General features: G+C 39.0%; 1 protein-coding gene across 1 annotated transcript in view; it reads left to right on the top strand.

Annotated features, from left to right (window-relative positions):
* Positions 1 to 313: 313 nt before the first annotated feature.
* The window catches only part of gig (TSC complex subunit tuberin), a 34811-nt gene continuing 18064 nt past the window's right edge, over positions 314 to 17060 (top strand). The window contains exons 1-18 of the mRNA XM_073076244.1: positions 314 to 591; positions 853 to 989; positions 3201 to 3455; positions 4221 to 4357; positions 5439 to 5613; positions 6573 to 6800; positions 7946 to 8087; positions 8867 to 9012; positions 9323 to 9492; positions 9800 to 9968; positions 10505 to 10732; positions 11318 to 11506; positions 13419 to 13604; positions 14214 to 14442; positions 15185 to 15340; positions 15668 to 15864; positions 16176 to 16292; positions 16544 to 16689. Coding sequence (XP_072932345.1) covers positions 519 to 591; positions 853 to 989; positions 3201 to 3455; positions 4221 to 4357; positions 5439 to 5613; positions 6573 to 6800; positions 7946 to 8087; positions 8867 to 9012; positions 9323 to 9492; positions 9800 to 9968; positions 10505 to 10732; positions 11318 to 11506; positions 13419 to 13604; positions 14214 to 14442; positions 15185 to 15340; positions 15668 to 15864; positions 16176 to 16292; positions 16544 to 16689 — 3080 coding nt within the window. The 5' untranslated portion in view covers positions 314 to 518. The remainder of the gene's footprint in view (positions 592 to 852; positions 990 to 3200; positions 3456 to 4220; positions 4358 to 5438; positions 5614 to 6572; positions 6801 to 7945; positions 8088 to 8866; positions 9013 to 9322; positions 9493 to 9799; positions 9969 to 10504; positions 10733 to 11317; positions 11507 to 13418; positions 13605 to 14213; positions 14443 to 15184; positions 15341 to 15667; positions 15865 to 16175; positions 16293 to 16543; positions 16690 to 17060) is intronic.

The raw sequence follows: 17060 nt of genomic DNA, 5'->3' as shown, positions 1-17060 counted from the left end.
TGTACACTCAGAGTAAATATAATATATTATCTGAGGTTAGAGGAGCATAAATAAAATAAATCTATTTTTCAGATGGTATCACTACCAACTTCCTAGCGCCATATTCGTTCGGAAAACAATGCGGCATAATTTTATTTACTCATTTCATTATCATGTTAATACTATGGAACTATTTTTGTACATTAAAATATTCCATGTTTGTCATTTTAATAATCGCGGCAAAATAACATGGAAAGTAATATTTCCGAGCTGTAATAGAGCATAAGCTAACTTCACTCTGGTGCGAGGAAAAAACTGAGATAACTTCACGGTGTATCGAACAGATATCTGTCAGCTGTAAAGAGGGAGGGCTATCAATCAAGCTGTCAGATGGTGAATATCAAAGCAGAGCGGTAGTGAGAATAATTTTAACAAATATGTGTTTTTATTTCCAATTCCATACGCATAGGTAATCGCCGCGCCTAGCCGTTAGATTTAGTGTAATACCGGGAGGTGACGAGCGACGGTGCGGCGGCACGATGAGCTCGCGAGATAGGGACACAAAGTCCCTTCAAGAGAAGTTGAAAGTGTTCTTCAAGAAGGGGCCATCGGGTACGTATAACTAGCCGTCTTGTATCCAATTCAATATGTATTGAATCGCGTACGCTCGGAGCAAACTCTCCGCTCGGTGGAAAAGGATGACAGCCGGCCCGTAAATCGCTCCGATTGAACGGAGCCGGCGAGTCGCTCGGTTGATTCTTCTTTTGTGTCGACATTGTTGCATATTGCTGCTTTAATGAGTCGTTTTGTTGGCGTAGGGCGGTAGGACAGTGCTGTGGTAGTTGTGTAATGCGATTTGGTTTGCGGCAGCAGCGCCGCTGGCGGGCCAGAACGAGTTGGTGGTGACGACGGAGCTGCGGCGAGAACTGGGAGCGGAGGCGCCGCTGCACCGCCGACTGCGAGCCATCAGGGAGGTCAGCGACAGGGTGCTCCACACGAGGGTCCAGGAGGTCAGTACTGGCTGCTTCACACATAACTCCTCTGTACCCTCAACCAAAACACACCACTCAAATATGTCATAACAAGTTAATTCCATTTCTTATCCTTTTCATAAGACAATAGTTCTTTGTTCTCATTACGCATACATTCTGAATTCTTTATGAACATATTGTTGTTGATCTATTGTTACTATGACAAATGTTACTTTGATTATGTATGATTGAGTTAAATGTAGTGCAATTATTTGTTGAAATTCCATTATAGCTAATGTGCACAAACAAATATCCATGTCAAGTTATTGTAGGTTGTAAAGAAACTACACTATTTTGAAGTGATAATAAGTATTAATCTTACGCTATTGTATTTTGTGTATTAAATGCAGTTTTTGTGCTACAACCAATTTGGTTGAACTAATACTTTGATGCAAGATGTGAATAGTTCTCTCCTAGTTTAGTTGCAACCGAACTGTTGATTTTTAATTTGGTGTGTATAAAAAATGTCTTGATTTTTTTTGTTCCACCATGTGTGAACAGTATTCATGTCCCACATTGTGAAGTCGTCACTATAACAATCGAACAGCATGTCCTGGTTCAATCCCCGGCCAGACATCTGTCTGGATCTGTCTGGCCGGGGATTGAACCTACATCCAAACCCAAAGGTCTAGATGTTTGTGCATTTGTCTTTGTGTGTCCATGGCACTCACAACATAAGAAAGTTTACAATATGGGATATCTTTTCTGTAGAAACTATTAAGTTTTTATCTTTTTAACAGCAATAATAATCAATGTTATTTGTTAGGGTAAGATAATTATGTGTTAGGGTACACAAAGTATATTTTATTCAATTAGCCAAATGCTACATGCAAGTAATATACATTTAAAATCCTATATGCTTTGAACTAAATGATCTTTTGAAGAACTGTTGCAAGTGATGTGTAAGATGCTACAAGAATTTCATCATCTAGTTATTATTTAAGTTAATTAGATTTATGTCATGTTACATATTATATTTACATTACATTTCTTTCGTTAATTGTTGATAATTGAGAACTACTGAAATTTTGATAACTTAAAAATATTGTTAGCAGTAAGCACTTTTACTTCATTGCATGTTGTACCTTTGACATGTAGCTATATGTAGATAAATTTTCACACATTTAAATGTAAATAAAACTTGTTCTCAGATAGCACTAACAAATGACAAACAATCTAATATATAAAATTCTCATGTCACAGTTTTCGTTGCCATACTCCTCCGAAACGGCTTGACCGATTTTGATGAAATATTTTGTGCTTATCCGGTATCTATGAGAATCGGCCAACATCTATTTTTCATCCCCCTAAATGTTAGGGGTAGTACAACCCTAATGTTTTTTTATTTATATGGCAACACATCGTTTGCCGGGTCAGCTAGTAGGTATATATATTGCACTTAGGTTTTTTCATGTAAATCTGAAATTGAGTGTCTTTGGATATACATACAGAAATACACTTGTGCCTTCCTGAGAAAGTCATGTAGCAAATCTTATACTATTATTGCCATTCTTACAAAACATGTATAAAATATACATAGTAACACATGGTATAACAAACTACATCAAAAATAGATATGTAAACACAATGTTTTATAAATATACATTTCAATATTACTCGGGAAATCAATATAAATGTTTAAATTGTAAATAAATTTAGTCACATAATGCAACAAGCACATTATAAAACCAGTTTAAATGAGGCCAATCAAGTCACTGATAAAAACTGCCATTATTTTTATATGACAAAAAAAATGTTTCAAATGCATTATCATTTTTTGCTGTTAATTTATTTATTGTCTATTTATAGATAACATACCTTGAATTGTTTGTATACTTTACATTTATTATTAATGTAAATGAATTGTGTTGACTTCTATTTTAAATAATTGTATTATATCATTCCAAACGTGGAAGAATAGCATTAAGCACTGCTTTTTTCTGGTTTTAAAGGAGTTGTAAGGGAAACATACTTTTATGAGACATCCTCAGATATCCTTCAAGGGTAGCAATGCATCTGTAGCTTACCTTAGAACAACTAGTCTTATATGTTTTGATTGTACATGTTCATAGATCGCTTTAAACACAAACATATGATGGATGCGGTACTCATTTACTACTGTATAGAAAAAATCATATACAAAGCAATTCTAAATCTAAATTATTAATTTATTATTTCCACAATTTTCAGGGTGTTGTTGAAAAGATTTGGGGATGCACGCGAGACCTACTCAACGATCAGAATGTAGAGGCACGCCATGCAGCCCTGGGGCTGCTGCGGTGCATAGCGGAGGGACCGGCAGAACTCCTCATGATGAGAACCATCCTCTTCAAGTACCTGAGAGAAACGCACCCGAACCACCCACCTGAAGACTACCAACTAAGGTTCAAGCTGCTGTATGCACTTACCAACACCGGAAAGAATATCAACTGCTTCGAAGAACAGGTGAGAAGAGCAATACCATTTTTTTGTGGAATCTTGTTTGTTATATTACTAATAATTTAATCCTGATCAGTTTATTTCAAATCATATACTTTTGTCATATGATTAAGAATAAAATTGAACACTTAGTGGGATGTTTCCATGACCTTGAAAATATTTTTAGTGACTAGAACTACAGGAAGGAGTGCAGAAAAAGGTTTTTCCATACGTAACTTACAGTGATTGGGGAACTCAAATCACCATGTGTAGGACACAATAGTACAATGTAGTTTCTCTTACCAAAAACATCTTAGCAAACAGCCAACATATATTATAGTAATATAGCCACCTATATCCAATGTATGCAAGGTTACATGCTCATGTTAAAGGTTTCCCATGGGGATCAATAGGTATGTAACATATTCTATTGTTGCATACTATGATATTAATTGTGTTAATGTAAGATAACAATCAATTTGTGTTAGTATGAGTAACTAAATACTCTCACTGTAGGTGCAATTATTTTTTTACATATTTCAATTATATTTACATATGAAGCTACAATGTGTTACAAAATAATTTCTGTTTTAATTAATACCTGTAATTAAAAGACAATATAACATGCTTGGGATTATGTAGATGAAATTAACTGTAAAATATAGTAAACATTTTTAATATTATCATATTATTACTTACATTATATCTTTCAATGTATATTTATAGAATTTTATTTTATTTTTCATAGGTTAATTTTATTGACAAGTTATTTTCAGATATTGTTATTTTCAGATTGGTCCATTTATCCTGGAGTGGCTGCCGGGAGTGCAGAACCCCACGCTCATCATTGAGTTTGTGCAACTTGTGATCAATGTAGTCAAGTTTAATGCTGTCTATTTAGATGAGGAGATCGTTCACGGGATTGTCAAGTACGTCTCGTACATAATACCTTTCAAATTTTTGACTTACATTATTTATTTATTTATTTATTTATTAAAAAGTCGCACCAACAAGGTGAACACTGATGCATACAAATTATTTCGATAAAACATTGAGATATTTAATTAAGTGCCACCTCAATTACAGGTGCGAACAGCTTGAGCAACTACATACTAAACAATATTTTATAGTTATATTCTAAAATGCTATTAGGAAAAAAAATGTAAAAAAATAACAATATTCAAAAAACTATACATTCCTGATAACTTAACTCACAACATGATTACAAATTAAATAACATCAACATTGAGAATACAGGTTATGATGTGATATTTTTAATTTAAATTAATTATAGTTTGATTAAATTATATAATTCAATTATTATTATTATATTATTCGATAAAAAATTATAGTTTGATTTAATTATATTATTCAATTATTATTATTATATTATTCGATAAATTAATTATATTATTAAATAATTTAAGACTATACATCAAGATAAACACACTTACTTTACACAGATTAACTTTAAATTAAGATAACTTTAAATATATCTAAATTATTTCAGAAATTAACTTTTTAAACAATGTTAGAGAATTTGAAAAGATATCAACAGAGTTTGGTTTTGACCCAGGGTCGCATGAATTTTCACTGCCTATATTTATGTTATGTACGTTGTTGTAACTCCTAAGTATCCTATTTAAAGGAGCGTAATGTCCTACAATATTACAATTTAAAGTACTACCCTTATCAATCAGATGAGTTATAAACTTATATAAACATTTTGTATTATATTAAACTATCAGTAAATTACTTTCATTACTTAATTCATGCTATACTATAAATTAATACTATAAAATATGCAGATATATGAAACAGGTGCCGCTTGGTTCTTTTTCACATTGTACATTGTATATTACAATGAAAATACTATGTAGAAACGTATATTATGTGCTATTTATTATCCTATTCTGGATGGTAATGTTTGATGACGCAGGCTGCAATTTTTTTTTTCACTGATTTCTTGAAGTAGTTCACAGTATTGATAGAAGTGTTTATGTTGGGCAGCCACGCGTGCTACCTGTGCGTGTACTCGTCGGAGCAGGGCGTGGTGCAGGGCTGCCTGTCGCTGCTGGAGGCGGTGGTGTCGTACTCGCTGCTTCCGCGCGCCGCGCTGCGCACCTTCGTCGCGGCCCTGGCGCGCACCGTCAACCTCGAGCACTACTGCCAGAACAGCTGGAAGGTATGGACACCTGCGGGATGTTTCGTGCTGTTGTGTGTAATGCGTGTGTGTGTATGATGAGTGGATTAATAGTACCAGTAAAAAAAAATAATCTAACAACATACAGTAAGTATGGTTCAATACTTTTACAATTAGTAAAATCATTTTAACACCGCCGCACCTATTTTTATTTTACATTATTATATCAAGAGGTATTGAAAATTGAAGCCTGTTCATAAAGGACACATGTAAATAAAAACTACTATGGTTAGAGGAAGCAACCCATCTAAGACTAATCGCAAAAAGGACTTTAGTCCAATTAGCAATATATTAAACTGTTTATAGTCAGCAATGGCAACTTACTATTAAGTGGCTTGTGTTGATTGAAAAAAAAACTAATGGTTCTTCTTGTATATGTTTAAAATTATTGTAATATAATATTAATAGTGTTAGTTGGTAGTACTTGATTTTGATTTTGATACTCGGCTGTAAGCAACCCACATAACGCTACAATCATTAACGATTCATTCCTCCTCCTCCTTGCATCGTTCTCCTCAATGCTGAGGGTCGTGGTCTCTATTAGTCATCTTTCTCTTCATGATCTCGCGCCATCTGCCTCTATTTTCGGCTATGTGTAGAGCATTGTATACCGTGGTGTCGAGATTTGTGCGGATTTGGTCAGACCAACGCATCGGACTGCGCCCCCGGGGTCTCTTGCCTTCAACTTTTCCGGTTACCAGAAGCTTTTCCAAGTTCTCGCCTCTTCTCCTAGCAATGTGGCCGAAAATCTCAAAAATTCTGTGGAGGCAGATGGTTGACAGTCAACATGTGATTCCAAGTTCTTGTAGGATAGAAGCGTTGGTTCTGTGAGCTGTCCAGGATATTCGCAGTATTTTCCTCCAGCACCACATCTCGAAGGCATCAATCATAACGATTCATTATGGTTCATTGTTTTCAAGTTCCCTGTGATACCATTCCAGTTGATGCGTTGCGTGGTGGGCGCGGACATCGGGTACGCGGCGCTGCAGGAGATGGTGGAGATCCTGCGCGGCGCGGGCGAGGAGGGCGAGAGTGGCGGCGGCGCGGAGGACGCGGACGCGGGGCTGGTGCGCGGCGCCGTGTTCTACATCAACATGGCGCTGTGGGGGCCGCGCCGCGTGCCGCAGCTCGACGTCTCCTTCCTCGCCGTGCTGCCCGCATTCCTCAAGGTACACTGCACAGTGGATGGTGTCGTGCAACATATGACGAACTGGATCTTATTATGATATGAAGACGACCCGCGTGGCGGGGCGGCCACTATACCGGTCTGACGCGCAAAGGGTCCCGGGTTCGATCCCCGGCCAGACAGATATCCAATTGATGAATTTAGATTTCTGTTTCTGGGTCTGGGTGTTTGTGTATTTGTCTATGTGTGTGTCCATGGCACCCACGACACAGGGAATCCTAGTGTGGGGCTGTGAGTGTAGAAAGTGTTTATTTATTTGTGTTTATATTAGGAGATTTTTTTTGCTGTGCGATTATGAAAGCTTTATTATAGAGTATATGACAGAAATAATAGTGTTGTGAATTAGTGTAAGTTTGAAAACATAAACATTGAATTTATAATAGTGTTCAAAAGGCATATGGTTATATGAATTACGTATTATTTAGCCCGTGATATTTTTATAGTATATAATCGATACTTATTTTTTATTGCAATGCATATATTTATTGACTGAATATATTTCATATCAATTCCAATACTTTTATGTGTTTTCTTAATGCTTCGATTAAACATTATATATTATAAATATAATATTTTGAATCGGCAAAAGGAGTACAGGACGCCCCCAACCAGATGGACCGATGACCTGAAGCAGACGGCTCAAGACCGGTCGGATTGGCGCAGATTAGGAGAGGCCTATATCCAGCAGTGGACTTTTAAAGGCTGATAGATAGATAGATAGAATATTTTGAATATAACGAAACTAATATATTCTAAATATATTTAGACACCTTAAAAATTATTTTAAATTTGTTATTAGTTATAAGAAAAATCGCTTAAAGTGCATTGAATATCTACACTAATATTATAAAGAGGAAAACTTTGTTTGTTTGTTTGGTTGTAATTAATAGGCTCAAAAATTAATGGACCGATTTTAAAAATTCTTTCACCATTCGAAAACTACATTATCTACGATTACATAGGCTATGTTTTACATGCAATATACATTATAAATAGATTTTGAGGCGGTACAAAGTTTGCCGGGTCAGCTAGTTATAAATATAGATATAGTATAAATAAGTGATTAATCCTATTAGATGTCAGTGACCACATACCATCCCCCTGCTAATGTAAGTGCGTGTGTGTCAGGCGCTGCGCGTGCGGCAGCCGGTGGTGACGTACGAGGTGGTGGTGGCGCTGCAGAGCCTGGTGGCGCGCGCGCCGCTGCAGCTGCACGACGCCGCCTGGGACGCGCTGCTCGCCGTCGTGCGCGCCATCCTGCTGCAGGACAGTCAGTACCACTCATTTACCTTATTTTTTTTCTTATGACTAACTTAATTGTACTTACCTACTAAGTATGTAATATACGCGATATTACTTACAACACAAAACTATTGGCTTACTAATAAAATCGACACATTAGAATATAAAGCGTTCTTAACTAAGTATAAGACACCTTTTTACAGGATTAGTGCCTTTTTTAATTGGTATTTTTCAAATAAAATTCGCACGAAATCATTCAGTAATTTTTATTTAATAATAATGTAAAACGTTGGTATGAAAAAAATCAAATTACATAATACAAAAACAAATCCAACCTGGTTGGTGTATAATCCGCGTAAAACTGCTAGTCCGCTTCGAGTATAGAAATGAATTGCGTCGCCATAGCAAATTGTATGACTACACCTGCTCGCAACAACTTAAAAGCGGACTAGCAGTTTGGCGTGTACTATACATACTACTTACTCATTTTTATAGCCATTTTGAATTAAGCGCAAAAACGCTCGCGAGTGCCATAGTGTTTGTTGGTGACATCACATTTAAGACATCTCATACAAAAGTTTGAGCATTTCAGTGACACACCTCGAAAATGAGGTCATCCACCCCGATTAGCGTTTCAAACAAGATGGCCGACTGCAGTATTTTACACTTTTATTTTATTGAAAATATAATAAATCTTAAAGATTTTTTTTAAAACTGGGGCATTTTTGAGAGTCCTTTCAATATATTGTTTTCACTTAAATTATATATTATTTGATTCTTGAATACTGTCATCATGCACAATTGCAGAGTCGTTCGAGCCGCCCAACGAGCTAATCCACTCGCGGCTGCACGCGCTGATCACGTCCATCGAGCAGCTGCACGAGGCGGGCCAGTACCAGGGCGACGTGGACGCGCTGCTCGACCTCATCGACTGCTGCGGACACGACCGGCCGGTATGTCATTCACTCATTCAATCGCTTCTTTCACTGTAGTTGTGATTTTTTTAATTTATATTGAATATTTTTAACATTGTTTTTGCCTATAGCGAGTGATATCAATTTTATTATTTCTTTTAACTGTTTAAGATTAAAATTTTTTTTTTTTCTTCATCAAACGATTTAAAAATGGTGGTACGTTGGCTAAATTGCACACAATAAGGTAACACATACATAAAGTCCAAGTTGTAGTAATACGAAACAAATTTAATTAAGTTGTAGATTTTATATTAAGAGTGTATATTAACACTGTGGGGTCGTTCATCAGGAGTGGTCGACGATGCGGCTGGTGAGCGCGCGCGCGGCGTCGCTGGCGCTGGGCGGCGAGTGGACGGGCGCGGCGCTGGCGCTGGCCGAGCGCTACGTGCGCAACGAGCCGCGCCGCGCCGTGCGCCTGCACGCCTTCCAGCAGCTCGTCGCGTTCATACGACGGAACCGGTCAGTGCCACCTCGCTCACACTGCTGGGAGCGGGCGACCGTGCGGCTGGGCGGCGAGCGGAGTAGGAATCGCTATTAGGAAGAAAGGAAAACTTTATTTTATAATGCAATATATACACGGTATAAAATACATAGATAATAGGTCAACAAAACTATTAATATCAATAAAATAATTAACTAGATAAATCGAAAGAAGCCTATCTCTATGCTCGTACGTATACATCGCATGTACAAAAAGGCAGCAGCATTAGTGATTACAATAAACCAAACGAGGTTTATTTGATACGTAACGACATGTGTCGTGTAGGTGCGGGCACGGCGAGGAGCTGGCGGAGCGCGTGGGCGCGCCGCTGATGGCGGGCGTGGCGCTGGACGCGGACGCGGCGCTGCGGGCCGCCGCCGCGCGCGCCATCCCCGACCTGGCGCGCATGTGCTGCTCCGACGCCTGCATCGACCTCGTCGACCTGCTCGAGAAGGTACCGCCCTACACCACACCTAGCGAGCATGCGAGCGAATGCCGGCTCAGATTTACGAGTAACGAGCTTAAAGTTAGATCCTTAGTGCATACCGGGCCATGACACTGACTAAATCGTGTATATTGCTATCAATTAAAAAATATATGTGAAATTTATACGTCATTTGCTTTTACTTTAAACGTGTAGGATATTTTCCTTTACTGCTAAAACATGACGTTAACATATTATTTATTTTATCACGGTATGTTCTAAACCTCGTGATAGACCTAGAGCATTAAAGGTTAAATTATTTATTACTAAACTTTCACTACACACTTATTTATGTATTCCCGGCAATATTTAGTAGGAAAGGTTGTATGCATTTTTTAAACTGCTAAGAAGTATACTATCTGTCATAGTTTTTCAAGTTATAGCTTCGTCAGTGTTATCTCAAAGAATCTATCTTTTTTTTAAATATCTCAACGATTGAATAACGCTTAAATAATTGTCTATTTTTTATATGAAGGGTAATTATCGTGAGGATAACGTTTGTACAGATCCTGAACCGTCCGTTCGAGACGTGCGGCGGCGAGCCGCTGCCGGCGGAGGCGGAGGCGGCGGACGTGCGGCTGGCGGCGGCCGGGCTGCTGGAGCTGCTGCACGACAAGCTGCTGCGCGCGCCGCCGCACCACGCCGCGCGCGCGCTGCTCGTGCTGCTCGACCACCTCGACCACCACTACCGGCACCCCGCCGTCTTCCACCACCACCCCGACATCCGGATCAAGGTATATTGTACCAACCCTAACGGAGCAATCACTATCTGACATGCGGTGGGTTACACGCTAAACCCTGGTTACCCAGAAATGTAAAATAATTTACATTTTTATTTGCTATATACATGAAAAAAGTGTAGTATAATTCGCGTAAAATTGCTCTGAATATAGAAATGAATCACTTCGACATGGAAAATTGTATGACTACGTCTGCTTGCAACAAGTAGCGCGGACTGTACCTAGGTAAAGCCTATTTGTCTATGAACTTTTACAACATTAGAAGAGATGTCAGTTTATCTCCGGCTTTGGAAGAGAGCTTTGCACCTGTTTTGAAGAGGTCCATATCAAAGTGCTTTGTAAATCCTCAAAAAGAAGCTCATTTCAAATTTGGCACGTTCGGGGCAAGAACGTGGATCAGTTCAATATTTACATCCATACTCTATAATTGTCCGCAAAGTGAAGATGTTTTTAGTGCCAATCAAAAGTTTACGTATATATGTTCGTACGTAACGTTTACATACTCATCGTTCAACATGTTATTCCGCGTATTATTTGCGAGTGTCCAATTATTGCATTATTTAATTATGATGTGTGCAGATATTCGACATGCTGTTCGGTCTGCGCGCGAACGCGTTCAACTGCGTGGGGTTCTGCTACGACGCGAGCGGGCAGGCGGTGTGCGGGCCGGCGGCGCTGCGCCTGCGCCCCGTGTGCTCGCCCTTCCTGCTGGTGGAGCCGCCCTCCGCGCGCGCGCACCAGCCGCAGCCGCTCAAGGACGTGCCGCCGGTAACCACACGCACACACACACACACACACATATACAACTGGATATTGCCATACACACAAACACGTATCTGTTTACTTATTTATTTTATTGTGCAAAGCATTTAGTATAATAGGTTAAATAACGATACATAAAGTCCAATAAAATGATACCTTTACAGGTGTTACACATGTTAAAACTGAGTCACTTTGACGTTGGATACTGTGACGTCGTTAATGTATCAGTAGTGTTTAGCTTGGCGATTACTTATTTTGTCCTTTTCTATATTTATGTAATTAACTGAATGGACAATATAAACATATATAAATATAATAATAATTGACTGATACCTTTAAATTGCGCTTTTAACTACCAATGCCACTGTTAATAGCTTCAGCCTGTATTTCGAGGTAATCGATTTTATAATATTCTAAATATGGTGTCATTTAAAATGATTTGATGAAAATGGTATGATATGGTGTCATTTGAAATTATTTCACGTATAAACAAAAGTGATTATTATATTTAGTACAATAGATAGATTTTTTCCTTAATCTTAAATTAGAGAACTTTATGTATGTTAACATATTACTGTAAATTTATATCATGTATACAGGGTGAATTTTTAAAACGGGCCTTCAGGGCCAAATCGGAAACTATAAGGATTAGCTAAAAATGCTGAAAGGAGTTACGAGGCCGATTTTGTTAAAAACTAAAACTGCATCATTACTTTTTTAAAATAACTTTTTCCCTAGCCGGGAATCGAACGAGTTCATTTTGAAAAAAAATGCACCCTCTATATTATTCCACTATCTGATAGTGTTGCTTATAAGGATCAAAATCTGGGAAGTAATGATAAATGACAAACTAAAAGAAAAGCCTCAATTTTAAGAAAATACATATTTTTTCATATTAATTTGGCAGTTAAGTTCCCGCTATTCATCAATTTAAACATTTCGTGTATTAACATTTTTATTGGCTCAATGTTTCTAATCATTCGAAATGGACGTTTTGTTTCCCAATAATTTATATTTTTATGTCCGACTTAGCTAAGGTTATTTTTACGTCCATTAAAATAGATTTACTTGCTATGGGCGGAGTATCGTTTAATACAGATGTAAAGTTGACAATTTGCGAGAATTACTTTTTAGAGTCAAATCCGAGTGATTACTAAAAAAAGAGATATAGAAAATCATATTTAACGTTGAAACGAAGTTGTAATCAACAAACAATAAGAATTTACTATTTAATCAGTTATCTATTTTCATTAAAATATCAATCCTAAAAACGGCGGTATTTTATTTGCCAAACTATTACTTTCTCATACTAAGCCGTATGTCATAGTCATAACATCGAATAATTAGTTGATTAACCAACAAATTCTTCAATGGTATGACTTATGTCTGTTTCTGAAGAATTATACATAAATCATTTGTTATGTATAATCCTTAAGGATTAGTATGCCAATGTATGGAAAAATACGTATTTTCTTCAAAATTTTCCTTTTCCTTTAATTTGTCACATAACATTACTTCCCAGAATTTGATCCTTATAAGCGACACTATCAGATAGTGGAATAATATAGAGGTGTCATTTTTTTCAAAATGAACTCGTTCGATTCCTGGCTAAGGAAAAAAATATTTTAAAAAACTAATGATGCAGTTTTAGTTTTTATCAAAATCGGCCTCGTAACTCCTTTCAGCAAATTTCGCTAATTGTTATAGTTTCGGATTTGGCCCTGAAGGCCCGTTTTAAAAATTCACCCTGTATACTGTTCCATGTAACATACTGAATACTTGAGCCGCTAAGTGTCGATAGCGATTTATGTGTCATCTGATAAATTTTTGGAGTCAGAAACGAGCACGCCTTATATCGATATCTACGAATATATTTAGATTGAGATCAATTCGTGATGTGATGCGTGGTCGTGCACAGGGTTCGTGCGTGGTGCCGGCGGGGCGCGCGGCGCGCGTGCTGAGCGCGGCGCTGACGCGCGAGGCGGAGTGGGCGGTGCTGGCGCACGTGCTGCGCGCGCTGCCGCACCTGCTGCAGGCGCGCGCGCTCGCGCTCGGCCGCCGCGCCGCCGACCTCGACCTGCTCGCCGCCACGCTCTGCGCCATGGTGAGACACACACACTGCTACCTCCACGCTCTGCCACATGGTGAGACACACACACACTGCTACCTCCACGCTCTGCCACATGGTGAGACACACACACCTTGCCGCCACACTGTGCGACATAGAGAGACACGTCACAACCACATCTGAATTGATCCAGCGTTGACTGAGATACTGTAACTGTCATGTAACTGAAAAAGTGTTTTTTGCTAGTAGATTGTATGTGATCTTTTGTAATTTGGTGAAAGGGTATACAGATTAATGACCAATCTGTGACAAAGATTTTCACCGAAATTTAACAACGAATTTAATTTTTTTGAAATTGATTAAAATTTATACAAGCTATAAGCTATGCTCCTCATAATTTCTTCTCTTTCTCCTCATAATCCTTAATCGAACATGACATTTATTAAAACTCTATGTACTTATAATTATCACTATTAATTCACCATTTAATCTATAAACACATGCAGCTCACATTCGTAAAAAATACCATCAAAACCATTCATTCATATTCACCATTCACGTCAAACAATATCCTTTAATGAACGATATAAATTAATTTTCTTTATTAAACGTTTGGTGTGTCATCATAAGATGTCCGGCGCGCAGGTGTCGGAGCGCGGCGCGGGCGCTGGGGCGGGGCCGGGGGCGGGCGGCGCGGCGGCGGGGGCGGGGCCGGGCGCGGGCGGCGCGGCGGCGGGGGCGGGCGGCCGCCTGCCCGTGTCGGAGTTCCACGCGGCGGCGCTGCCCGCGCTGGCCGCACTGGCTCCCTACCACGCCTCGCTCGAGCCGCAGACGCAGCAGCGCATCGTGCGCTGCCTACTCAAATATGGAATGGGTATACTATAAATATATGTACTCTGATTACTCATTTTTAAGCTGGCCTCATACATTCGTTTCCCCTGTTAGGTTTCCGGATTTGGAAACTTGAATGCTATTTTTATATCGTATAAAATGTTCTAACTGCCGCACACTATCGTTCGTACGGAAAAAATCCGACGTTCGGTTCGGAAATATATTGTGCGCATAGATTTCTTCAAATATATATTTATATATATACGATATTTGAAGAATACTTCTGGATCTGCTCGTAATTTTGCTCTTTTAAGATAAAACTGCCTCTCATTCATCCTGCGCATATTTAATGGATGTTCCCAATACCGACACTTCTTTTTTTTAATGCTAAACGCCAGTAGTAAGGCAATTACTATTAGTTCGTCGTCATCCATGTTGACGTGCTTTAACGAAAGCGTCACTCGGAGTAGTGGTGGTAAAAATCTTAATACAAAAAACCGAATGTCTGCGGAAGGCTTACGGAAAATCGAATCCGAAATCCTGATCAGGAAACCTAACAAGTAAAACGAATGTATGCGGCCAGCATTACTCGGATATATAGTTACTAGCATTCCGGAACAAGGTTCATTGTAATTTAAAATTGTATTATTTATTATTGCCGGTCACTAATATATATTTAATTTAAGTACAACATATTATGATTACATTAATTCTTTTTTTGAATATACTCTACAAACTTTAAATAATCCTACAAACAGTTTCATAAATTTGTCGTCATATTCCAGTGCTAAGAACGCCGCAGCCGTACATCAACGCGCTGACGCTGTTCACGCTGGAGACGCGCGACACCATGGTGAAGATGCTGCCGGAGGTGCTGCTGGACCTCTCCAAGATATCAGACACCAAGGCCATCGCCAGCCCCATGCTCGAGTTCCTCTCCAGTGAGTAAAAACAACACTAGTGTCATTTAACAATGTTAACGACATATCCATCATCGAAGTCGTAGTAAATCAAAGCATACTTTTGGGCCGTTTATCCATTTTAAATGTAATACTTTTTTATTATTAAACTAAAAACACACATTCTAAAAGTAAAAAAAAAACACATTTTAAAAGTAATAAAAGTAATAAAAATTTTAAAATGGATAAATGCTATATCTTAGGGCTCATTATCACTTACAATCCGGCAAGATTTACGCCGAACGTGTGCCTATCCACTAGTAATAATAAAAGTCCAGAATATAAACTTGTATCCCCGTGTGCGTGTAGCGCTGACGCGTCTGCCGCGCGTGTTCGCGTCGTTCGTGGAGGACCAGTACATGTCGGTGTTCGCGATCCTGCTGCCCTACACCAACCCCTCGCGCTACAACCACTACGTGGTGTCGCTGGCGCACCACGTCATCGCCGCCTGGTTCCTCAAGTGCCGCCTCTCCTACCGGCGCAACTTCGTGCGGTTCATCATACACGTGAGTTACATACGCACAAGTACATGTTAACTTCGAAATTAAATTGTCCTCACGTTGAAGGAGACAAATCATATAGAGTTTCCAGAAACAAAAAAATATGTATGTATGTTCTTGCATGGAATGCGTTATAGATAATCTATAACGCATTCCATGCAAGAACATACATACCATTGTTTTGTAAAGTAACCTAGTTAGGTTATTTTACGTAATTTAATAGTTTAATTTAATGAGTGTTCTTTTAGGATTTTTAGTTCTGTCGTATCATGTATCTTTATCCAGAATTTATTTATTAAAGGAAATATGTTTGACAGGGTTTGCACAATTATATAATAATGCCGTTTGAGGAGCAGATGCATTACAAGACGAACAACTTCCCACAGACGTCGGCTAACGAAGATTCGTCTAACAGGCAACGCAGCTCTAGTGTGGTTCGTATATCTGTATTTAGCTAGATTGATATTAAACAATTATTTGCTGTCAAGTATTTGTCTTTGTTAATTACTATTACTATTGTCATTCATGCTATCAACTTTTAGAAGCTAGGAGCCTCTCGCGAAATCACTCGTCGCTTCTTGTGGTTTTTATAGGAAGCCCTGATCCGAACAATGTCGTTTTTATAAAAAAAAAACATTGCGTTTAAAAAAGTAATTTTCAAAATGTTGAATCCCGTCGTGTTCAGGGTTCGAAGGCGGTGTCGCGCGCGCCGCTGTCGGGCGGCGGCGCGGCGGCCAGCGCGCCCGCCGCCTTCCACGTGGAGCTCACCGAGACCTGCGTCGACCTGCTCGCGCGCTACACCTTCACGCCCTGCTCCGTCAAGCCGCACAGGTCACACATTTCATTTGTAATATGGGAACCTGATGGTAAGTGGCCACTTCCGCCCGTGGACTTCTGTAATCGAACCCAGACAGGATTAAATATCGGCCCCGGTTGCGTCGCTACCCCTGTCGAAAAGTATGTCACCCTTACCAGACCCTTCTATCCAAAACACAGCAGCGTTCAACGCTTATGAGGCAGAAATATGTGTGGCGATGGTGCCGCCGGAGTGAAACCACAAAAGGTTCTACCACCTTCAAAACCATACAATGCACAAAACCCAACTATATATCTTACAAAGTAATGTTATCTACCCTCACATCTGTTAATAATAATAGTCAATCTTTACCAATTTACCTTCACAGTTCGAAATTTGGCAGTAT

The sequence above is a fragment of the Epargyreus clarus genome, unplaced genomic scaffold, assembly GCF_041222505.1.
Source record: "Epargyreus clarus isolate Ecla_fem2 unplaced genomic scaffold, WU_Ecla_fem_2.2 ptg000008l, whole genome shotgun sequence".
Lineage (NCBI taxonomy): Eukaryota > Metazoa > Arthropoda > Insecta > Lepidoptera > Hesperiidae > Epargyreus > Epargyreus clarus.
This window is presented reverse-complemented; position numbering and strand designations above follow the sequence as displayed.